General features: G+C 46.3%; 3 protein-coding genes across 3 annotated transcripts; 1 reads left to right on the plus strand and 2 right to left on the minus strand.

Moving 5' to 3' along the window:
* Window positions 1-2,693: 2,693 nt before the first annotated feature.
* On the minus strand, window positions 2,694-3,920 carry SNOG_16364 (hypothetical protein; the record flags this gene model as incomplete). Its single annotated transcript, XM_001806435.1, has 3 exons — window positions 2,694-2,792; window positions 2,909-3,804; window positions 3,851-3,920. The coding sequence occupies 3 exons, from the start codon at window positions 3,918-3,920 to the stop codon at window positions 2,694-2,696; spliced, it is 1,065 nt and encodes a 354-aa protein (XP_001806487.1).
* A 4,505-nt stretch (window positions 3,921-8,425) lies between these two features.
* On the plus strand, window positions 8,426-8,767 carry SNOG_16365 (hypothetical protein; the record flags this gene model as incomplete). The annotated part of the gene is made up of 1 exon (XM_001806436.1): window positions 8,426-8,767. The coding sequence occupies one exon, from the start codon at window positions 8,426-8,428 to the stop codon at window positions 8,765-8,767; it is 342 nt and encodes a 113-aa protein (XP_001806488.1).
* A 368-nt stretch (window positions 8,768-9,135) lies between these two features.
* Window positions 9,136-11,781, minus strand: SNOG_16366 (hypothetical protein; the record flags this gene model as incomplete). Its single annotated transcript, XM_001806437.1, has 1 exon — window positions 9,136-11,781. The coding sequence occupies one exon, from the start codon at window positions 11,779-11,781 to the stop codon at window positions 9,136-9,138; it is 2,646 nt and encodes an 881-aa protein (XP_001806489.1).
* Window positions 11,782-12,142: the final 361 nt, after the last annotated feature.

A 12,142-nucleotide genomic window follows, 5' to 3' on the forward strand; every position in this document is an offset into this window, starting at 1 on the left:
CGTCTTCCGCTGAGCAGTTCCGTCGGCAATCATCCTCGGTCTTGCAATATCAAGGGAAGTTCGACGCTGTCATGGCAGAGATAGTACCAAGAGTCGGCAGGTTCCTCTGACTGCAGCGCGCAGGGGTTGACCCATGATTCTTTACGGAATGTGTGTTAGCTACTGCAGCAACGCGGAAGGGAAATTGAACGCAGAGATAGCTGGGGTTCTCCTTGGCTACATTCCCTATTGTTGTGTTTGTGAAACTGCGAGTAGCCGTAACCTATACTGCATTTCGATTCTTTGAATGGACTTGCACATGCCCTATCACCAATGATTCCCTAGCCAGCCTTCCGAGGTACAGGTTCGGGTGGTTTGACGGGTAATTCGAGCAAAGCACCCCTGCTCAGGCTTAAGACACATCCAAGGAAGGCAGAAACTGTTGGACATAACACCCCCCCAAATCTAGCTTTATGCTTTCATCAGGTAGACGATAGGCTGGCGATTGGGCTCGACTGAGTTTGGGGGTGTGTGGAGACTTTGTTGGCTTAGCCTAATCGTGGAGAGTGCTGTTCTGGTACTCTCCGTGATAGCCCCAATCGCGCCGGAAATGCCTTGTGCAACGCTCCTCTTGGTCTTTGTTATGGGCTGCGGCACTGTAACGGACAGGGTTTTGAACGAATTTTACCTAGTTAGTGGTCATCTGGTGGCGACTGGATGACTGTTATGCTGGATGAGAAACTGGGCTTATTACCACAGCGGTGTAAACCAGATGTCCTAATTCTGAAAACGGTAACGCGCCAAAGTAGGAATAGGTTAATAATGAGCACTTCTGTGCTACTAGCTATTAAGCTATCTATTTTTATAAATATTTGCTATTTAATTGTCTTTTACGCATATATATTGTTTTTGCTTTTAGCTATCTTACTATATCCCTCTTATATAGGGTATAGAAACTACAAACCTGCCTATCTGTACCACTTGTTGCTAGCATTATGTTATAAACTAGATGCTAGCCCTATTATAACAACTGCAATTACTGTTCTTTGCGAAGCTCGTATAAACTACAGGCTGCAAAGTAAATCTTAATGTAGAATGGTCTATATATTAGATTGCCTATTCTATGAAGATGTCCTAGCACTGTTTCTGGCTATCTGTCTTGCATAGGTAGTTGTTACTGCAGCTCTTCATCCGTAATCTTGTTATTTATACTCTAGTATAATGTATAGATTATTTGGCTTTAAGTAACTGCAGGGATGAAACTCGGGAGCAAAACATAGTCTATTTGAGCGCTTTAGCTACTTTCAAGCTCTGCTTGGCGTAAGGCCTGTCTTTTCTTTGTATGAGACTTACCTTTTTCTAGCGATGGCAATCTTTAGACAATAATGATACTCGTGAGCTCTGAGCTTATTGCTTACTACTTCTACATTAAAACTTATCAAGCTTTGCTTGGCGTAGGGTTTGTCGTTTCATAGTATCTGACATTCTCTCTAAGTAGCCTTCTCTGGTATGCTTAAGTCTAGGCTATAACCTTCCTGCTCTGACACTGCAGCACTATGCTAATGAAGACTGCCATCCCATTGCTCATCAGCTTACCCCAAATTCTGCGGCTATGCTTTTGGCCTACCCAAGCGCAGTATTCCATAACATCTGAGATGTCCCCTGCTTCACGACGTTTAAACCCAACCTGCTGCAGGACTTCATCACTCTGTAGCAGTGTGTAAGAAGCCGCAACAATTGAGATAAGAACATGTGGCCATTGGCAAGGAAGGCTGCTGTCAGTACCAGTAGCGCAGAGGTACTGGCTTACGCCCACACCGCCAGCATGTATGAGTGTCAGGGGTGTATTGTATGTTACGGCGAATTGCCCTGCATATATCGCGGAAGTCGCTAGCGCTTCTCTTCCGCTAGCAGTGCAAAGCGGCTCTGTGTGGAGACACGGTAGCTGCAGATTATTTCCCTGTTCAGCAATGTTGCAAGCTAGACAGCTCCCGGCCATCTCTTCTAAAAAGGACCGAATAACTCCCTCCTCTTGGGCATCTTTCTGCTGGGAGGAATGCCACTCAGTAACACCCTCGCCACAGTGGTCGCATCTTGCAGCATCAATTGCAGTGCAATTAGTGGCTTGGCCATCAAGATACTCGCTCATAACTGCGCGCCGGCAAACTCCTGCCTGAGCCCAGATGAACTCCTGCATCGCATCTTGATCCAAAGTTTTCCAGTCTTGACGCCCAGGTATTGGCTTTGGCGCCGGGTTCTTGCTCCCAACGACTATCACCGAGTCAACTGCTTCCCCAAACCTGCCCCCCCTGCCAGACTCCTGGGCAAAATCAATCATCCCATATGGTTGGTCAAGATGAACAATGCATATGATACCAGGGAAATCAACACCTGTACCTAATGCCGATGTTGCCACAATAAATCCCCCATGCTCTAGCCATGATGCCACGCGCTCAGATCTAGTTTCAGGATCAAGATTTCCATGGTAAAACCCACAGCCTAGCTCTTGTGCAACACGCTCACATAAGCTCTGGTATCGACAGTATATAATCCCTTTCTTGCCCTTGAGCTGTGGTAACCAGCGCTTACATAGGTTTATTGTGTACTCAACAAGCTTGCCTGGAGTACAAATGTGAACCAGATAGCGAATGTTTGGTCTTACAGTAGGAGCTCGGATGTAGATAGGCGTTCGTATAAGCATAGCCTCGCTTAATTCATGCTCTAAGCAAGGCGGTTGCGTAGCTGTAAGAAAGAGAAACGGGCATTGAAGTGAGCGAAGATTGCGCAGAGTTGCTAGGCGCTCCCGATAGTCGCTGCTTGTGAATATAAGATGGCACTCATCTACTACAATCCTGCGTAAGATACCCTGCTGTACAAGTCTCCCAGCATATTTGATAAAGGGCCAGGTGCCAGCAATGTCGGCGCTTACTAACACAACTGGAGCTGACAGCTCTTCGCCACTTGACCATTCTAGATGCGGTATGCTCGCAGCTATTAGGCGCTCCTTCATATTGTTCAGCAACTCCCGGAAGGGTAGTACTACAACTGAAACTCCTGGGTCCTCAAGGCAAGCTGGGGCTAGAAAAAGCAGGCTTTTGCCGCCACCAGTTGGTAGTACAACTACAACTGGGGTTTGGCTACTAACTACTGCTCCTAACGCTTGTGCTTGCTCAGCGGATTTATACGCTGGGTTAGGTTGATTAAGCGCTTTGCTCATTGCAGCTTTGATAGAGGTTTCGCTGACTGATGCCTGGCGCAAGCGCAGCCGTTTTACTGGACGCTCGACTGGGCTAGTTGGCGGTTGAGAGTTTATACCTGGATGCTCTATGCTTTGTGGCTGGTGCCTTAGGGTAGGATGGCCAGAGATAAGTGGCAGGGTCATGCTGACTTTTGACGGCCCTTGGCCTGAAGAGTTTCTGGTATGAGGCTCTGAGGATTCCAACCCAAGAAATTCATGCCAGTGGTTACTTAGGGCCTGGAAGAAGTGTATTGAGCGTGAGCTTAAGTTCTTCACCATATCCATTGGTACACCATAGCTTTGTAGTCCAATTCGTTCCGTACGGCCTGCTTGGAGATCAATTCCGCTCTCTAATTCAGTTTCCTCCAGTTCTTCAGGATCTTCTTGAGAGTTGCGATCGTGCGTACCATAGCGAAAGTCTTTTCCAATAAACTGGCGTCCAATTGTAGAGATAGCATGGCGATATTCCAGCAACCCAAGCGTACATCCAAGACGAGTCCCAGTCTCTCTCTGCATAACATGAGTAAACCAATCTGGCTCCCAAGCTCCAGTGTCAGTTGACCAGAGGTAGTCGCTGTAAGAGTTGCCTAGAACAGTGCAGCAAAGGTATTCGCGCAAAGGGCAGATATATACTAGGTAAAGAAGTAGTATCTGCCCAACTGCTGAGGGTAGAAAGCGTGGGATAATCTTTGGTTGATCCCATTGTGACTGAGTCTTGTTATATCGGGTGATAAAGGCAACTTGGCCATCAATCACGTAAATATTGCGGTCTTGAGCGTAGTCATTGCGCCACCTTGCTGATGCAATCTCAGTTCCTCTTGCAGGTTGGCCACCAGTTATGTGTACTAATAGAAAGAGAAGCTCTAAAAAAGAGTCAATTCGCTTAATAAATTTGCGAACAGCTGAGTGTGTCCACATCCCTTGAGCTCGCATTTGTTGGCCAGTAGAGCTGGTGAGAAGTTGGTTGAGAGTCCATTCAAAGCCATTACCAAGATTGTTTGCTTTGTTAGTAAGAAAGGAGTACCCTCTAACTTCGCAGCGAACATCATCCTGAATAGTTGCAATAGGGAGACTAAAGCGGTTTGCTGCAAGAGGAACAAACATAAGGTCTTCCCAGAGATTGTTTTGTCCAGCCTCTACCAGACCTAATACCATGCTCTTGAAACGCTCAATAACAAGAGGCCGGCCACGAAAATAGAGGATAGTGTAATCTTGAGACCACAGAGTATCAGCCTCATTACTTTTGTTAAATGCAATATGTTTAGCATAGGCTAAGAGGCTGATCATGATACTGAACGGGCTGTATGAACCATCAACAAGGTAATTCTCGCGTTGTTGGTGAAAGAATTCTCGCTCTGTCTGGCCTTGTTGCTCCCGGGTGGCAGATGGTAGGATAGCTTCTACTGCAATTACTCTAAGGCAGTATACCATGCCTGCTAGTATGCCTGAATAATCTTCGGCGCGCCGCAATCGGTGGGTATGTGAGTTAATGCCTAAGATAGCCAGAAAATGAACAAGCCCACTAGAAAACTGGTTGCCGCTAATGTGCTGGAAAATGAAAGCTCCTAGTAGCTTAATAAGCTTCTGAATTTGAGTGCTCTCATTATCGAGATTCAGGGATTGAACAAAGCTCATTGCAAGCTCTAGTTGATTCTCTTGCCAGGGAAATAAGGCTACAGCGTCATGCAGCGGATGTTGACGTATTGTTGGCTGAGTTGAAGTATTTGTACTTAAATCAGAGCCAGAGGAAGAGCTTGGCGGGTCCTGTGTAGCAGCCGTGGGCATTTGAGTGTTGCTAGTAATTTCTTCCTCACAGATTGCCTGTGCAACTCTAAGGCAGTAGCAGGTAAAGCGCTTCAGATATCCAGTATAACGCTGTTGGGATGCCTTGTTCTGAAGGCGTCCCATAGGCCGGGTCTCAATCTCTGTCTTCTTAGGGCTTCTTAACCAGCGGCAGGTCTCCAGAGGCAAGGTAGAAAGACCGGCTACTCCCTGCTCCATAGCTAAGTCTACTACCCTAACTGCCTGTTGTAATAAAGTATCATAGCGATCAGGTAGCCGGCTTGCCCAGTAAAGTTGTTTCAGGTTATGTTTTCCAAGGTGTTCTTGCCAGCCATTCCTGGTAAACCAGCCAGTTCGATCTGTTCTGGGAATAATAGCTTCAGCGATATTATACGCATTAAGTCGTTGTTGCTGAGCGTTCCAGTATTCAGCTAAGATGGTAGTTGTCTCAGGATTCAAGGACACGTTTTCAACAGTCCCTGTATGATCAGGGTCTAGGGTGCCTGAACTAGGTGTTGCTACGGTAAAATAGCGCTGATAGCCACTAGTTCTGAAGAGCGTCTGGACTTTTACTCCCTGCCAATGCTCCCTTGCTGCTGGTGAGCTTCGCCATTGGTGCTCTTTGTTACAGTGTTGGGCTATAGTTCTTTGGTTGGTACTGATGTAGCCACAGCGCTGCTCTTTGCATTGCCATGCGTGAATTGGGTCTCCCAGAAGCGCAATTGGTTCTCTACTATGAGTAGAGTAGGTAATGTCGCGAGGACTTGTAATCTGCAATACTGGCAGTTCTAGGAAGCCTTTCTCCCTGCCAACTTGGTTGCAGATCTTAGGTGGTACTGAATGACTGCGGTTTAGGTGGGCTTCCCAGTTTCTTATGCCTCCATGCTGGGTGCAAATAATTGTGCTGAATTCAGGGAGGTAGTGAAGTAGCGCGCAAGCGCTGGTAAATTGTGGTGATAAGGTAGAGTCTTCTTGAGCCTGCATAATTATATGTAGCAATTATGTAGGCAATAAAGAATTAGAATTAAACACTTAAAATATCATTGAATATAAGCTGTCTTAAGAAGAGAGTAAGTAATTGAGGATGTTAGCTAGTGTTGAATAAAGTAACAGGTGTCGCAATTGTGGCTAGGGCTTACTAAGCTAAGAAGCGGGGTATCGGCACGTCGGCGCTGGCAGGCCTAGGGTAGCAGCTTGAGTTTTGAAGTTCCTCACCAAAGCAAACCCTCTGACTTTAAATGCCTGCATCACAACGAATTTTGATGCTATGAATAAACTGTTTAGAGATCTGGATTCCCCTTGTAAAACTGCACAAAATGGCTTCTTAGAAATATATTATTTCCCCCTAGAAGGTCATTCATTTCCACGTTGCATTCCCACAACATAGCGCCTTGCCAAGGCCTATTCTAATTGGCTAAGCTCTGCATTCCCACTGGAAATGCAGGTAGACTCGAGGACAGGCAGGCATTATTTATATAATAGCTATATAGCCTAGAGAAAGCTTAAAGTATACTTATACTTAATTATACCTTAGAATAAAGTAGCTGCTTCTACTAATTAGAGATTTAATATTTTAGAGCATTAAGGTAAAATAGACGCGTTTATATAAGTAGAGGCGTAACTAAGTATATTCTTTAAGATTTCCTATATTAATTTTAGTAAAACCTTTATTCTAAGTAATTCTAGAGTATAATATATACACTATAACTATGCTTTAATAGCGTGTAGGCCTTCTACAACTAAGGTTAATATATATAAGGTTAATTACGTTATCTTTATATAATGCACTATATTCTAGAAAGTAAGCTAAGCTATAATCTGCTTTCTCTAACTAAGCAGAGATATACCTGCGCATCTCTAAATTATAGTATTAGATCTAGAATCTTCGAATCTAGAAACTAGGTATTAATCTATGCGTTAATCTCTGCAATTACGCATATTACGTAACTTACTTATCTAACGCTATATAAGATAAGAGATTCTATATAAAGGCCTCGCTCTTCTATAAGAGGCTTAATCTTAGTCTACGCAGAAACCTTATATCTTTCTAATATACTACTTATATTATATACTGCGCTCTAAGCTAAAGTCTAGATTATGCTAGCCTACTAATTATACAACTATATCTATTAGCAGCAAATATATCTAAGACTTTAATAAATTATAGGCTAAGTAATATGCTGTTATTAGCTTAGTTAACACTCTAATATTATATTACTTATATCGCGTAGCTGCTATATTAGTAGAGTTTCTAAGAAGCGAAATATAGTTTAGGCGTGCTAAGTAATTCTAGGCAGTCTCTAGTATAGTTATATAAGTATATACGCTGCTGCATGCGCATCTCTTATCTTCTATTTACTTCTAATTCTAAATTACCTTAAACTCTAGTGCTATTAAAATTGCTTAAATGCAAGAAGGTAGTAGGTTAAGATAAAGATTCTAACGTCTCTAGTAAGCAATTTATTTATCTTGTTGCGTCTACGCTTATCTAACCTTATTACTAGGTTCTATAGGCATTACTAGTTATTCTTACATTAGCAATTACTATGCTACGCTGCTAAATTCGTTTATAGCTAAAGTATTATAAGCTAATACTCTCTAATTACCTTATATAGGCTAGATAGTTCTTTACTCTAGAGTAGTTTATCTGCTCTGCTATTACTCTTAACCTTTAAGTTAATTATCTATTACTGCTAGAGAATAACTTTAAGACAGATTTAGTGTTATATCTAATAGTATATAGTATAATTAATATCTACTCTCTACGCTGCTAACGTAGTAGCACTTAGGCTATTTTTATAGCATCTTACTACTTTAATATTAAGTTGTACTTTCCTAAAGCTGCAATTCTATCTTTCTATTAGTAGCTTATACTGCGCAGTTTCTAACGTCTGCGTATAGCTCTCTAGGCAGGCATTGTGTATACCGCCTGCGCCTATATTACAGCTTTTCTAGTTAATACCTGCGTTTTGCAACTTATCTCAAATAACTAGTGCGTAACTATGCCTTAATTTATTACTATCTAAGCTAAGTTAAACTTACTTATATAGGTCTATCAAGAATTAGGAGCTGTCCTTATAGAACTCTGTTAAGGCAGTAGTTGTTAATTAGTCATTAAACTTTACGACAGACTTGCTAGGTATGCGCACTAGACAAATCTAAGATAAGTAGCTAATGACTTGCAGTATTTATCCTCCTGTTCTTTATAATTAGCTGTCTCCAGTTGCGAAAGCGACAGAAGTTTGCTTTGTGCGGTATATTCTCACTGGGGTTGATCACCATCGTCCTCAGTCTAACTCGTTTCATTGTGTTCCAAGTAAGCACTGGGCTCGTCGATGACGCATCTGGGAGTAAGTACACTCAGCTTCTTTCTTCCCCCCTCAGATCACAACCTAACTTGTCTTAGACTTGTGGTATACCGCTGAGATGGCTACTGCAACCATCGTTGTCTCGCTCCCTGCGCTCAAGCCCTTAATCGTGAAGGCAACTCCACAAAACACATCCAACCGTGGCATTAGCGGATACGTACAAAGTGGTCCACGCAGGTCCTTCAACCAGCCATCCTTTCACGGCCGCATGGGAGGTTCATCTCGAGCCTGTGTTGAAGCTGGGGGTGTTGGCGATGATGAGATTCAACTCGTCCTCCAAGATTCTCGAAAGAACAGCATGAGCCCGACCGACCGGACCATCAGCGACGTGGGGACGCAGGATGGGAAAGACACAGTGAAGATTACCACCGATGTTACCATCCTTAGAGAGGCGCTATGACCAGTCTTTACAATAATATAATATATACCCATGCGCGAGTCGTTTCACTTTGGAATTATGTTGCGACAAAGCACACTCCGCCTACCTGACGTTCGCGAAATTACGTACGGCAAAGAGCCGCATCGATTGCATTCAGCAAGAGAGGAAACTCCGCGGCATGCGCATGCTAGGAATAGACTGCCGTGAAGATTGAAGATCGTCAACAATGTTGTACACAAAGCTACGGTTCTGACTTTCGTAAAGCAGGAGGGCCTTTCATGCAGTTGCGCTGGGAATTTGCAACAAAACAATGTGTGTAATGATCATTGCTGGGTACCGATGATTTTTTCGGTCGCAAGACAGCTCACTTACATGCCCCGACGAACTCATCAAGCCGCAGTCACAGCCACCTTCCCACCAGCCAAGCCCTCCGCCTTAGCTTCAACCACAATCTCCCCAGCCTTGCCAGGCTCGCTCCTTACAATCGCAAGCGCCAAACCACTAAACGCCTTCCTCTTCAGCGACGGGAAAGGCACCATGTCAGTCGGATCACCATTGTCCGTGCTAACAATCTTGCCTTCACCACTCGCAATCGAGAAAGAGATTTCGTTCGAGGCTTGTGGCACTACATTGCCCTTTTTGTCCGTCACTGCGACTGTGATGAACGACAAGTCGTAACCGTCAGCTGTGATGGTCGTGCGATCTGCCGTCACGTTCAAGGAAGCGGGTGTGCCGGCAGTTACGTGCGAAGCTGACGCCCATTCTGCGCCATCGCGGTACGCCACGATACGCACGGAACCAGGCGAGTATGTCACGTTGTCCCATCGCAGGCGATAATCGTATTCGCTTTTCTTCTTGCGACCAGCGGAGACGTCGTTGACGAAAAGCTCGGCCTCGTCGCCAGAAGTGAAAACATGAATGGGTGTGACTTGGCCCACGCGATCTTCGGGCCAGCTCCAATGCGGCAGAATATGCGCCATAGGGAGGTCCGGACGCCATCGAGACTGGTAGAGGTAGAAACGATCCTTCTTGAAGCCTGCGAGGTCGATGATGCCAAAGTAGCTGCTGCGGCTGGAGTTGTCGTAAGGCGTGGGCTCCCCGATGTAGTCCCAGCCAGTCCAGACGAACTCGCCAGCAACGTACGGGTGCTTGTCTTGTGCCTCGAAGACCTTGTCCGGAGATGCCGCCCAGCTGGGTGCGTACAAGTCGTACGAGCTGACGTGGTTGGTCATTGGGTCGCCTCCGTCACCTGGTGCGCCGCCAACAACTGCGGACTTTTTAGACGTGACTGGGAAGAGGTAGATGCCGCGCGAGCTCAGGGTGGATGCAGACTCAGTGCTCCAGATCATCTTTTCGGGGAACGTCTCGTGGAACCAAGGGAATGTGCTGTTCCAGGAGTTTCCACGCCCCTCTCCCTGATAATTTAAACCGATTATATCTATTGCGGCTGCAAGTCCAGTGGTAGGGTTTGCGTTGTTCTTGCCGACAGTTACGAGCCTTGTCGGATCTTCTTCGTGAGTTATGTCCTGCAAAGCCTTGCCCGTCGCGGCGCCAGTCGAGTTGGACTGCTCGGGAAGTTCGTTGCCAATACTCCACGAGATGATGGAAGGATGGTTGCGATCGCGTCGAATGAATGCACGAAGATCAGGCTCGTGCCATTCCGGGAAGATGCGGTGGAAGTCATTCGCTACCTTGGCGAAATTCCAGGTATCGAACAATTCGTCCATGACCATGAGGCCCATTCGATCAGCGAGTTCGAGAAATTCTGGTGCTGGCGGGTTATGAGATGTGCGTAGTGCGTTGTTGCCCATCTCCTGAAGTATCTCAATTTGACGCTCAGCAGCCCGAGTGTTGAAGGCTGCACCCAGAGAACCGAGATCGTGATGATTGCAGGTACCGTAGACGCGAACGGGCTCTCCATTGATATGCACTCCCGTGTTGGCATCATATTTGATGGAGCGAATACCGAAAACAGTTTCGTAGTTGTCAAGTGTGGTTCCATTGGAAACCAAAGTGGTGATCGCAACGTATTCGTGGGGCTTCTGTGCCGGAACAGGGCCCCATAGCTTCGGGCTCTGGACCTTGACGGATCCACTAACTGATTTCTTGGAGTTCCCATCGAGTGTCAGCGCTGTCTTTGAGAATGTCGCGACAACTCTCCCAGAGGCTTTCCTGGTGGCTGGGTCGAGCTCGTAAACCTCGGTAGACGCCTCTACCTGCTGACTGCCATTGCCCTTATTCTCGACTTCAACAACGATATCGACGCTTGCTTCTTGAGCAGAGACCGATGGGGTGGTAATGTAAGTACCATATTGCGCCACATGAACAGGGTTAACGGTGACAAGCCAAACGTTGCGATAAATGCCAGCGCCAGGATACCATCGCGAAGACTCGAGCGCATTGTCCAGCCGAATCGCAAGCTGGTTTTCGCCAGCCTTTACATACGGTGTCAGGTCGAGGCGGAATGAATTGTACCCAAAAGGCCATCCGCCCACCAGATTTCCATTCAACCAGATCGCGGCATAAGACATGGCACCATCAACGTCGATGAAAATAGACTTGCCCGACGTGATTGTGCTTGTATCGATGGAAAGCGTACGACGATACCAGCCAACGCCATTAATGGGTAGAAGACCCAAGTTTCCATCGACTCCCGGCGCATCGAATGTACCGCTTATAGCCCAATCATGCGGCAGGTTGAGTTCTTCCCAATCGTCGTCATCGAAATCAGAGCGCACATAGCTGATGTTGGCACCAGGAGCAGGCGTCGAGGGTCTCTCGTATTTCTTTTCGCTTAGGAAGTCGTTCGCTGCGGGTAAGATCCAGGGCTTGAGAGTATCATAGCTTAATGAATCTGGGTTCGTGGTGAAGCGTGAGAAACGCCACCCCGCATTTAACGATGTGCGTTCTCGTGGCTGAGTGGGGCTTTGACGTGCCGCAATGTCGTATGCTATCGTGGTATCGAAGCAAACCGATGCCAATAGCCCCAGGGAGATAAACACGGAAGGAGTGGGCAACGCCCGAAGGAGCATCATGGTGAGAGAAACGCGATTGTACTAAAAGAAATGCGTTCCTTTCAAAACGTTTCCAGGTCTCGAGTTTCTTGACGCCCGCGATCTGGGATGCAGGGAGTGGTCTCCACGCTCTTCATAAGTGCTCCCCGTACGTCCCACGGGCCCCGGGTCATTTCCTCCCGGCCTGGTGATCATCACGTAGTTGGGGCCGGAGAAACTCACGTACCTTGCAGCACAGATAATAACCGATTGGCCGTTGGAGTTACACTTTATCGACAGCTAACTATGTCAGGATATGACAAGCCTCTCCCCACCATGCAAAGTGCGGGGTGGCTGACTTGGCCCAGCTTGGTGGATGTGACGTGAGATGGTATGGGTGCGA

The sequence above is a fragment of the Parastagonospora nodorum genome (assembly GCF_000146915.1).
Source record: "Parastagonospora nodorum SN15 chromosome Unknown scaffold_47, whole genome shotgun sequence".
NCBI classification, from domain to species: Eukaryota; Fungi; Ascomycota; class Dothideomycetes; order Pleosporales; family Phaeosphaeriaceae; genus Parastagonospora; species Parastagonospora nodorum.